Source organism: Leuciscus leuciscus, assembly GCF_965113295.1.
Source record: "Leuciscus leuciscus genome assembly, chromosome: 10".
In the NCBI taxonomy this organism is placed as follows: Eukaryota; Metazoa; Chordata; class Actinopteri; order Cypriniformes; family Leuciscidae; genus Leuciscus; species Leuciscus leuciscus.
In genome coordinates, this window is record NC_138734.1 from 815,168 (window position 1) to 827,785 (window position 12,618).

Sequence of the window (12,618 nt, forward strand, 5' to 3'; positions counted from 1 at the left end):
ACATTCTTGAAAATATCTTCTTTTATGTCCCACAGAAGAAAGAAAGTCCAAATGAGGTTATTCTGGGGTGAACTGTCCCTTTAATACAGCAGGCGATATGAGAATCAGCATTAGATTTAGATCTTATGCTCAATTTCACATATCATTTCTCATACACACACACACACACACACACACATATATATATATATATGAAGAGATGAATGAAGTTTATGACCATGTCAGACTAACATGTCAGTTTAAAGTATAACAGTTCAATAACAGCATTAACTGTGCTGATGAACGAGCTCTGAGTGACACGTGTCGTGTTGTTCTTCAGGAACTCAGTTGATCTCCATATTTCTCTCTGACTGACTAATGAACACTATAAACACACAGCAGGAGAAACACGCTTAATATTGCTCGTTTTATCGCAGATATGCGTGTTTACACACTTTACAAGCACCGTTAGCATTGCTAAGACACAATAACATGTAAAGTTCATAAAGCGCGGAAGCAACACTATCCTCCGACGGAGCTGAGCTGCACTGAGAGGGGTTTATATCAGTCTCGGCAGTGAAGGATGTTTAATCTCACCTGCGTCTGATGAAGGATCGCTCGATCAACGTGGCGCGACAGAAACAGCAGAAGAAAGAGGAACAGCAGACATGACACACGCACACACAGACGCACACACACACACAGAGAGAGAGAGAGAGAGGCCACGCCCACTCAACACAGGCCACGCCCACTCACTGTAAGCCCCGCCCACGGATCATGTTCAGTCCCTGTTCCCTTTTTTGTAGGCTAGAAATATTTATATATTTAGTTATTGCGAATGACAATGTTTTTATAAACATTAAAAAAAATAAGACAAGATAGTTGAGTTGAATCTATCTATCTATCTATCTATCTATCTATCTATCTATCTATCTATCTATATTTTGCATGCCTTTATATGGGGATATTTTGGGGATATTTAATTTAATTTTATCAATCAATAAATTCCTCTTGAAACAAACTTTGTTGTATTATTTTAATTTAATACTGTGAAGCTGCTTTGATACAATCTGTATTGTGAAAAGCGCTATACAAATATACTTGACTTGACTCGACTTTATGAAGTGAGATCTTTTTATACGTATGTATATCTTTTTAGAAAGAGGCAAGATTAATTTTAATCTAAAACGAATAACTAAACAACATAAATGAAAGAGCTGGATAGACATTAGACATTCGTGGATCCAGAGATCTCTGCGCCCTCTAGATGTAATACAGTTCCGATTGAAATCACACAAAACCATCTATATTTATGCATTAATTACATAAATAAAATAAATGAAAACCAGTACATTTATGGTGAACTGATAACTTCCCTGAAAACTTGGATTCTTCGAGGTTTCGTGTCTTTTTTTTTCTTTTTTCCCCCTTTTTTTAAGTAGATGTCTTTGTATCTTCCACGGGATTTGGCGTGGTGACGTCAGCACGTCCTGACCTCTCGCGAGCGCAGGATTCTGGAGCAGCGACAAACTCTCGCTTTAAATTTTGTTTTAACTCTTTTTTTGTGCATTAATTGTTATTTTTCGAAGCAAAACTAACCCACGGAATACTTTGTTTGTGGCTAGTGTCGTTTAAAGAGCGCCTTGTGCTTTTAAAGTGGTCGATTTGTACTTTTATCCCGGTGTTTTTCCTCATGGATCAGATGGTGACGCGTCAGAATAATTGACACTAATAAACGCGATTCATTAATTCATATTTTCAAATTACAACACGTCAGTAAACGTCGGGTTTACGCGTCGATTTTAAACGCTAAAATTGTTTTATTCCTGCGCTTAAATGATTATAATTTTGAATACTCTTAATTTAGCTGCTAATGCTAACTAGCGCAGGCCGCTGTTGGAGTGTATTTATATATGAGTATTTTTGTATTTATATGATGTATCTGTGTATTTGAGTGTATATGAATGGTAGTGAGAGTCTGATGGTCTTTCTGAAGTCTTTGATTGATCAGTGATGTTTTCTCCATCACTTCAGTCTCAGATCTCTACTGTTGAGTGATGTTTCTCACTCATAATAAAGGCCTCGTTTATTTTCTTTATTTTTTCGCTCACTCTGCGTTCTTTTTAAAAGTAATTGGTGACTTATTTCACTCATGTCGAAAATATTGATGGCTTGACGAACAATTTGCTCCGTAGTTTATCTTTTAAATGTATTAGCTGTGATTGACTGGACATAATAAAGAAGAGGAGAAACAAACCCTGCTGAGAATCAAGGTAATTAAATACTTGTACTGATCTGATCTTCTGTCTGTTACTGATCTGATCTTCTGTCCGTTACTGATCTGATCTTCTGTCCGTTACTGAGCTGATCTTCTGTCTGTTACTGATCTGATCTTCTGTCTGTTACTGATCTGATCTTCTGTCTGTTACTGATCTGATCTTCTGTCCGTTACTGATCTGATCTTCTGTCTGTTACTGATCTGATCTTCTGTCTGTTACTGAGCTGATCTTCTGTCCGTTACTGATCTGATCTTCTGTCCGTTACTGAGCTGATCTTCTGTCTGTTACTGATCTGATCTTCTGTCTGTTACTGATCTGATCTTCTGTCCGTTACTGATCTGATCTTCTGTCTGTTACTGATCTGATCTTCTGTCCGTTACTGAGCTGATCTTCTGTCTGTTACTGAGCTGATCTTCTGTCCGTTACTGAGCTGATCTTCTGTCTGTTACTGATCTGATCTTCTGTCCGTTACTGATCTGATCTTCTGTCTGTTACTGAGCTGATCTTCTGTCCGTTACTGAGCTGATCTTCTGTCCGTTACTGATCTGATCTTCTGTCCGTTACTGATCTGATCTTCTGTCCGTTACTGAGCTGATCTTCTGTCTGTTACTGAGTTGATCTTCTGTCCGTTACTGAGCTGATCTTCTGTCCGTTACTGAGTTGATCTTCTGTCTGTTACTGATCTGATCTTCTGTCTGTTACTGATCTGATCTTCTGTCTGTTACTGATCTGATCTTCTGTCTGTTACTGAGTTGATCTTCTGTCTGTTACTGATCTGATCTTCTCTCTGTTACTGATCTGATCTTCTGTCTGTTACTGATCTGATCTTCTGTCCGTTACTGATCTGATCTTCTGTCCGTTACTGATCTGATCTTCTGTCTGTTACTGAGCTGATCTTCTGTCTGTTACTGATCTGATCTTCTGTCTGTTACTGAGTTGATCTTCTGTCTGTTACTGATCTGATCTTCTGTCTGTTACTGATCTGATCTTCTGTCCGTTACTGATCTGATCTTCTGTCCGTTACTGATCTGATCTTCTATCCGTTACTGAGCTGATCTTCTGTCTGTTACTGATCTGATCTTCTGTCTGTTACTGATCTGATCTGATCTTCTGTCTGTTACTGATTGATCTTCTGTCCGTTACTGAGCTGATCTTCTGTCCGTTACTGAGCTGATCTTCTGTCTGTTTACTGATCTGATCTTCTGTCCGTTACTGATCTGATCTTCTGTCTGTTACTGATCTGATCTTCTGTCCGTTACTGATCTGATCTTTTATCCGTTACTGAGCTGATCTTTTGTCTGTTTACTGATCTGATCTTCTGTCCGTTACTGATCTGATCTTCTATCCGTTACTGAGCTGATCTTCTGTCTGTTACTGATCTGATCTTCTGTCTGTTACTGATCTGATCTTCTGTCTGTTACTGATCTGATCTTCTGTCTGTTACTGATCTGATCTTCTGTCTGTTACTGATCTGATCTTATGTCTGTTACTGATCTGATCTTCTATCCGTTACTGATCTGATCTTCTGTCTGTTACTGCTCTGATCTTCTGTCCGTTACTGATCTGATCTTCTGTCTGTTTACTGATCTGATCTTCTGTCCGTTACTGATCTGATCTTCTATCCGTTACTGATCTGATCTTCTGTCTGTTACTGATCTGATCTTCTGTCCGTTACTGATCTGATCTTCTGTCCGTAACTGATCTGATCTTCTGTCTGTTTACTGATCTGATCTTCTGTCCGTTACTGATCTGATCTTCTATCCGTTACTGATCTGATCTTCTGTCCGTTACTGATCTGATCTTCTGTCCGTTACTGATCTGATCTTCTATCCGTTACTGAGCTGATCTTCTGTCTGTTACTGATCTGATCTTCTGTCTGTTACTGATCTGATCTGATCTTCTGTCTGTTACTGATTGATCTTCTGTCCGTTACTGATCTGATCTTCTATCCGTTACTGAGCTGATCTTCTGTCCGTTACTGAGCTGATCTTCTGTCTGTTTACTGATCTGATCTTCTGTCCGTTACTGATCTGATCTTCTGTCTGTTACTGATCTGATCTTCTGTCCGTTACTGATCTGATCTTTTATCCGTTACTGAGCTGATCTTTTGTCTGTTTACTGATCTGATCTTCTGTCCGTTACTGATCTGATCTTCTGTCCGTTACTGAGCTGATCTTCTGTCTGTTACTGATCTGATCTTCTGTCTGTTAATGATCTGATCTTCTGTCTGTTACTGATCTTATCTTCTGTCTGTTACTGATCTGATCTTCTGTCTGTTACTGATCTGATCTTCTATCCGTTACTGATCTGATCTTCTGTCTGTTACTGCTCTGATCTTCTGTCCGTTACTGATCTGATCTTCTGTCTGTTTACTGATCTGATCTTCTGTCCGTTACTGATCTGATCTTCTGTCCGTAACTGATCTGATATTCTGTCTGTTTACTGATCTGATCTTCTGTCCGTTACTGATCTGATCTTCTATCCGTTACTGATCTGATCTTCTGTCCGTTACTGATCTGATCTTCTGTCCGTTACTGATCTGATCTTCTATCCGTTACTGAGCTGATCTTCTGTCTGTTACTGATCTGATCTTCTGTCTGTTACTGATCTGATCTGATCTTCTGTCTGTTACTGATTGATCTTCTGTCCGTTACTGATCTGATCTTCTATCCGTTACTGAGCTGATCTTCTGTCCGTTACTGAGCTGATCTTCTGTCTGTTTACTGATCTGATCTTCTGTCCGTTACTGATCTGATCTTCTGTCTGTTACTGATCTGATCTTCTGTCCGTTACTGATCTGATCTTTTATCCGTTACTGAGCTGATCTTCTGTCTGTTTACTGATCTGATCTTCTGTCCGTTACTGATCTGATCTTCTATCCGTTACTGAGCTGATCTTCTGTCTGTTACTGATCTGATCTTCTGTCTGTTACTGATCTGATCTGATCTTCTGTCTGTTACTGATTGATCTTCTGTCCGTTACTGATCTGATCTTCTATCCGTTACTGAGCTGATCTTCTGTCCGTTACTGAGCTGATCTTCTGTCTGTTTACTGATCTGATCTTCTGTCCGTTACTGATCTGATCTTTTGTCTGTTACTGATCTGATCTTCTGTCCGTTACTGATCTGATCTTCTATCCGTTACTGAGCTGATCTTCTGTCTGTTACTGATATGATCTTCTGTCCGTTACTGATCTGATCTTCTATCCGTTACTGATCTGATCTTCTGTCCGTTACTGAGCTGATCTTCTGTCGTTTACTGATCTGATCTTCTGTCCGTTACTGATCTGATCTTCTGTCCGTTACTGATCTGATCTTCTGATCTTCTGTCCGTTACTGATCTGATCTTCTGTCCGTTACTGATCTGATCTTCTGTCTGTTTACTGATCTGATCTTCTGTCTGTTACTGATCTGATCTTCTATCCGTTACTGATCTGATCTTCTGTCTGTTACTGATCTGATCTTCTATCCATTACTGATCTGATCTTCTGTCTGTTACTGATCTGATCTTCTGTCCGTTACTGATCTGATCTTCTGTCTGTTACTGATCTGATCTTCTCTCTGTTACTGAGCTGATCTTCTCTCTGTTTCTGATCTGATCTTCTCTCTGTTACTGATCTGATCTTCTCTCTGTTACTGATCTGATCTTCTGTCGGTTACTGATCTGATCTTCTGTCGGTTACTGATCTGATCTTCTCTCTGTTACTGATCTGATCTTCTCTCTGTTACTGATCTGATCTTCTCTCTGTTACTGATCTGATCTTCTCTCTGTTACTGATCTGATCTTCTGTCGGTTACTGAGCTGATCTTCTGTCGGTTACTGAGCTGATCTTCTGTCGGTTACTGAGCTGATCTTCTGTCGGTTACTGAGCTGATCTTCTGTCGGTTACTGAGCTGATCTTCTGTCGGTTACTGAGCTGATCTTCTGTCGGTTACTGAGCTGATCTTCTGTCCGTTACTGAGCTGATCTTCTGTCCGTTACTGAGCTGATCTTCTGTCCGTTACTGATCTGATCTTCTGTCCGTTACTGATCTGATCTTCTGTCCGTTACTGATCGTATCTTCTGTCCGTTACTGATCTGATCTTCTGTCCGTTACTGATCTGATGATCAGATCTGTTACTGATCTGATATTCTGTCCGTCACTGATCTGATATTCTGTCTGTTACTGATCTGATCTTCTGTCTGTTACTGATCTGATCTTCTGTCTGTCTGTTACTGATCTGATCTTCTGTCTGTCTGTTACTGATCTGATCTTCTGTCCGTCACTGATCTGATCTTCTGTCTGTCTGTTACTGATCTGATCTTCTGTCTGTCTGTTACTGATCTGATCTTCTGTCTGTCTGTCTGTTACTGATCTGATCTTCTTTCTGTCACTGATCTGATCTGCTGTCTGTTACTGATCTGATCTTCTGTCTGTTACTGAGTTGATCTTCTGTCTGTTACTGAGTTGATCTTCTGTCTGTTACTGATCTGATCTTCTGTCTGTTACTGATCTGATCTTCTGTCTGTTACTGAGTTGATCTTCTGTCTGTTACTGAGTTGATCTTCTGTCTGTTACTGATCTGATCTTCTCTCTGTTACTGATCTGATCTTCTGTCTGTTACTGATCTGATCTTCTGTCTGTTACTGATCTGATCTTCTGTCGGTTACTGATCTGATCTTCTGTCGGTTACTGATCTGATCTTCTGTCTGTTACTGATCTGATCTTCTCTCTGTTACTGATCTGATCTTCTCTCTGTTACTGATCTGATCTTCTCTCTGTTACTGATCTGATCTTCTGTCCGTTACTGATCTGATCTTCTGTCGGTCACTGATCTGATCTTCTGTCCGTTACTGAGCTGATCTTCTGTCCGTCACTGAGCTGATCTTCTGTCCGTCACTGAGCTGATCTTCTGTCGGTCACTGATCTGATCTTCTGTCTGTTACTGAGCTGATCTTCTGTCCGTCACTGAGCTGATCTTCTGTCCGTCACTGAGCTGATCTTCTGTCCGTCACTGAGCTGATCTTCTGTCCGTTACTGAGCTGATCTTCTGTCCGTCACTGAGCTGATCTTCTGTCCGTCACTGAGCTGATCTTCTGTCCGTCACTGAGCTGATCTTCTGTCGGTCACTGAGCTGATCTTCTGTCTGTTACTGAGCTGATCTTCTGTCCGTCACTGAGCTGATCTTCTGTCCGTCACTGAGCTGATCTTCTGTCCGTCACTGAGCTGATCTTCTGTCCGTTACTGAGCTGATCTTCTGTCCGTCACTGATCTGATCTTCTGTCTGTTACTGATCTGATCTTCTGTCTGTTACTGATCTGATCTTCTGTCTGTTACTGATCTGATCTTCTGTCTGTCTGTTACTGATCTGATCTTCTGTCTGTCTGTTACTGATCTGATCTTCTGTCCGTCACTGATCTGATCTTCTGTCTGTCTGTTACTGATCTGATCTTCTGTCTGTCTGTTACTGATCTGATCTTCTGTCTGTCTGTCTGTCTGTTACTGATCTGATCTTCTGTCTGTCACTGATCTGATCTTCTGTCTGTTACTGATCTGATCTTCTGTCTGTTACTGATCTGATCTTCTGTCTGTTACTGATCTGATCTTCTGTCCGTCACTGATCTGATCTTCTGTCTGTTACTGATCCGATCTTCTGTTGTTTCTGATCCGATCTTCTGTCCGTTACTGATCTGATCTTCTGTCCGTTACTGATCTGATCTTCTGTCCGTTACTGATCTGATCTTCTGTCCGTTACTGAGCCGATCTTCTGTCCGTCACTGATCTGATCTTCTGTCTGTTACTGATCTGATCTGATCTTCTGTCTGTTACTGTTAATGCTCTGGTGTGTGTTTAGATGATGTGCGAGGTGATGCCCACCATCAGCGAGGCGGAGGTCGGTGGGAACGGAGGCGCTCTGGGCTCCGGCTCTCCCGGACAGACGGACTCCGAGGGTCACTTTGAGTCTTTGATGGTGTCTATGCTGGAGGAGAGAGACCGATTGCTGGACACACTCCGAGAGACGCAGGAGAAACTGTGTGTGACGCAGAGCAAACTCCACGAGATCAGCCACGACAGAGACTCCCTGCAGAGACAGCTCAACAGCGCACTGCCACAGGTAACACACGTCACACACACACTGCCACAGGTAACACGCCTCACACGCTCTGCCACAGGTAACACGCGTCACACGCTCTGCCACAGGTAACACACGTCTCACACACACTGCCACAGGTAACACCTGTCTCACACACACTGCCACAGGTAACACGCCTCACACGCTCTGCCACAGGTAACACACGTCACACACACACTGCCACAGGTAACACACCTCACACGCTCTGCCACAGGTAACACACGTCAGACACACACTGCCACAGGTAACACGCCTCACACGCTCTGCCACAGGTAACACACGTCAGACACACACTGCCACAGGTAACACGCCTCACACGCTCTGCCACAGGTAACGCACGTCACACACACTGCCACAGGTAACACACGTCACACACACTGCCACAGGTAACACACGTCACACACACTGCCACAGGTAAGACACGTCACACACACTGCCACAGGTAACACACGTCACACACACTGCCACAGGTAACACACGTCATACACACTGCCACAGGTAACACACGTCACACACCCTGCCACAGGTAACACACGTCACACACCCTGCCACAGGTAACACACGTCACACACACTGCCACAGGTAACACACGTCACACACACTGCCACAGGTAACACACGTCACACACACTGCCACAGGTAACACGCGTCACACACACGCACTGCCACAGGTAACATGCGTCACACACAAGTTTTTGCTTGAATCACTTCCATTGCAAAGATAATTAGTTGTTAACTTAAGGGCCGCTAACACGACACCGTTTTAACTGAAAACAGAAAACTTTTAATGTGTTTTGGCCATTCATTTGCACGTCAAAAGTGTTCGGCTCGAGAACGCAAACTTTGAATTAGCTTTTTTTTTCTTTTTTTTTTTACGTTTTGATTTTTTTTACAAACGTTTTATCTCCGTGTAAACTTCATGCATATTGTGTTTAGTCTTATACAGATTATTATGCAAATGACCAATTAATCAGGTCTGTGCATGGAAAACTCCGGTCAGTTGCATGAATTAACATCAGTGAATAATGCATTTCTAGTGACAAAACACTTTCTAATACTAGCAGAGGTCACAGAGTGAGGTGCAGCATGATTTGAGCTGCCCAGAATGCTTGATATTAAGTGCTTCAGACTAACTTAAGATTAACTTCAATACAGTGAAATATAGACCTATAGCAATTTAAACAGGCTTTTGCTCCTTTGATAACCTGCTGGATGGATAACCTGCTGGATAACCTGTTTGTCAACTAAACCATCTTGCAGAATGGAACTTGAAGCAGGATGAGGATCATCATCAGTCCGTTTAATGTTGTTTTGTGTTTCTTGGCGCTGAAGGAATTTGCTGCACTTACAAAGGAAGTGAATATGTGTCGCGAGCATCTTCTGGAGCGAGAGGAGGAGATCGCCGAGCTCAAGGCAGAGAGAAACAACACACGCGTGAGTTCTCTGACCTTTACAAGTTTATAGAAGTTACATACAAAAAATGTTTTTATGTACAAAACCCATTTACAGAAAAGTTGGGACATTTTGTAAAATGCAGTAAAAACCACAATCTGTGATTTTTTTTATTTTTTTATTTTCTTGAACCTTTTTTTTTAACTGACAAATGTACAAAGAAAAGATTTCTAATGTTTTCACTGACCAACGTAATTGTGTTTTGTAAATATAAAGAAATTATGATTTTGATGGCTGCAACAGGCAAAATGAAATTTTGAATATAATGAATACTATATATAATATTGTGAGAAGATTCAGGGAATCCAGAGAAATCTCAGTCTGTGTAGGGCAGGACGGGAAACTGTTGAATGTGCATGACCTCTGACCTTTCAGACAGAATTGCATTAGAAAACATCATGCTACTGTGTTAAACACAGCCACATGTGCTCAGGAGGACTTCGGAAGACCGTTGTCACTTCACACAGTCATCATCAGGAAATGCAGCTTGAATCCCTGTGACAGCAGAAAGCCTTACATCAGCTGACTGCAGAGATGCTGTTGAGTTCTCTGGGCCGAGCTCATCTCAGATGGTCTAACACAGTGGAAACGTGTGCTGTGGTCAGAGGAGGCCATGCTAAGTTCCGCTTGAGTTCTCAGTCCCAAAGATGACAGGGACCATCGAGAAATGATGGGCCAGATTTATGGAGAGTCAGACAGTGACGACCACGAACTGTTGAGCAGAAGTCTAAAGCCCGGAACACACCAAACCGACGCCAAAGAACTAGCGCTGATGAAAGACGACTGTGTTGTGGCCTCACGTGGCCTGCGTCGGTGGAAAGCTGCACCTGACCGAGAGAACCACAGCCGACTGTCAGCTAGAACAGCGTTCTGCTCCTGTGTGTACATGAGACAACTGTCTATTTCTGCAGATATATTAGTCTATATTCGTCATTCAGAAAGGGAAACCGACGCTGCAGAAACACAAACCTAAACAAAGCAGTGCGTGCTTACCGTTTAGAATATCAATCCTGTTAAACACTTTCTTTAGTCCACTCCGCTCATGCTAATACTGAAATATTCGCCGAGGAACACTCAGGTCAGATGACGTAACATTAGATCAGCTTCTGTCTGTACCGTTCAACATGTCGAATCGGCCGAAAAAAGCCGACGATGACCAATTTCAGCCGACCGTGAGGAACACGCTGAGGGACACGCCGAGGAACACGCCGAGGAACGCGCCGAGGGACACGCCGAGGGACACGCTGAGGGACACGCCGAGGGACACGCCGAGGGACACGCCGAGGGACACGCTGAGGAACACGCCGAGGGACACGCCGAGGGACGCGCCGAGGGACGCGCCGAGGGACACACCGAGGAACACGCCGAGGAACACACTGAGGAAACTGAGTCGGCCGACCGTCGGCTTGGTGTGCTCCAGGCCTTATATCAGGAGAGAGGGTTAAAGCTGCAACAGTTAGTATCCTCAATTCCTCGAATGATTAAAAAGTGTAGATGATAGGAAAGGTGATGTGACACAGTGGGAAACGTGCCTCTGTCTCAGCTCTGTGTGTTCAGCCATCAAAATCACAATGTTCATATTTACAAAATACAATTAAGTTGGTCAGTGAACACATATATTTGATTTGTACACTTGTCAGTTAAATTCAGGTTCAAGAGAATTAACACATCCAACCCATTTACCAAATGTTTTAACTTTTCTGGAAATGGAGTTGTGTGTGTGTGTGAATGAGTGAATGAATATATATATATACACTGTATATAAAAAAAAAATCTCCTTTATTAGGACTATCAGCCTTTTTGCATTCACACTCATTCAGTGGATCACAGTAATTCACCAGAGCAACATTTTATTTTTCCATTCACTGCACCAAGAAGTCTTACAAGTTTTCATATCACCAGCCAGTCATTGACTGAGTTTAGTCTCTTCATAACAGTGGTTTATTTTAAGGCTGATATGATCAGTTATTTGGACGGCCAGCGTTTCTCTCTCATCACATTGAATTCAAGGTTTAAATCCTCTGATTCCTGAATGCAGTTGAGATGGAGCTGTATGTGATGTGTGTGTGTTGTTCCCTCAGTTGCTGCTGGAGCATCTGGAGTGTCTGGTGTCTCGTCACGAGCGCTCTCTGAGGATGACGGTAGTGAAGCGTCAGGCTCAGTCTCCCGCTGGAGTCTCCAGTGAGGTGGAGGTGCTCAAGGCCCTCAAGTCTCTCTTCGAGCACCACAAGGCCCTGGACGAGAAGGTACGGCGTCGGGAGCCCTCAGGTGCCGTTCTGTGGCAGGTGTGGGCTGAGCTTCACGTGTGTGTGTGTGTGTGTTTCAGGTGCGTGAGCGTCTGCGAGTGGCTCTGGAGAGGTGCAGTCTGCTGGAGGAACAGCTGACCGCCTCACATAAAGAGGTGAGACTCACTCATGCTCTCAGTTCTGCGTCGTCATGGCTGGGTTCAAGGGCTCATCGATGCAACATTCACTTCTATATGGTGTTTGCATATAAATGTGTTTGCAGTGTGGACACAGCCATCATATAATGAAAAAAATAAATCCATTCTCTCCTTTTTTTTTTATCCTCAAAAAGCCTAAACACTCTCAATAATAAAGACGTTTGGATTTTCTGAGCAATATGATGTCATATTGCTCATGCTCCGCCCACGACTGCAGACACACTGTCCTGTATTAGCATATTTCCTGTATTAGCATATTTCCTGTATTAGCATATTTCCCCTCAGCCGTTTGTATACTGTCCACCAAGGCATCACTTCACGTGTCTCATCATTTAAAGAGACGTGCACAGAGT

At 42.6% G+C, this 12,618-nt stretch overlaps 2 protein-coding genes across 10 annotated transcripts in view; one reads left to right on the forward strand and one right to left on the reverse strand.

Annotated features, from left to right (window-relative positions):
* The window catches only part of st7 (suppression of tumorigenicity 7), a 40,168-nt gene extending 39,457 nt beyond the window's left edge, over positions 1 to 711 (reverse strand). For all 3 annotated transcript variants that reach the window (XM_082181428.1, XM_082181427.1, XM_082181426.1), the window contains exon 1: positions 577 to 711. The gene's annotated coding sequence lies outside the window, so the exon portion shown is untranslated. The remainder of the gene's footprint in view (positions 1 to 576) is intronic.
* A 718-nt stretch (positions 712 to 1,429) lies between these two features.
* The window catches only part of ppfia1 (PTPRF interacting protein alpha 1), an 81,587-nt gene continuing 70,398 nt past the window's right edge, over positions 1,430 to 12,618 (forward strand). Inside the window, exons 1-5 of one of the 7 annotated variants that reach the window (XM_082182152.1) lie at positions 1,430 to 2,252; positions 8,093 to 8,353; positions 9,703 to 9,804; positions 11,904 to 12,068; positions 12,149 to 12,223. In XM_082182152.1, the coding sequence (XP_082038278.1) occupies positions 8,093 to 8,353; positions 9,703 to 9,804; positions 11,904 to 12,068; positions 12,149 to 12,223 (603 nt within the window). In that variant the 5' untranslated portion in view covers positions 1,430 to 2,252. The remainder of the gene's footprint in view (positions 2,253 to 8,092; positions 8,354 to 9,702; positions 9,805 to 11,903; positions 12,069 to 12,148; positions 12,224 to 12,618) is intronic. The other 6 variants (XM_082182154.1, XM_082182150.1, XM_082182151.1 and 3 more) reach the window with 6 other exon arrangements.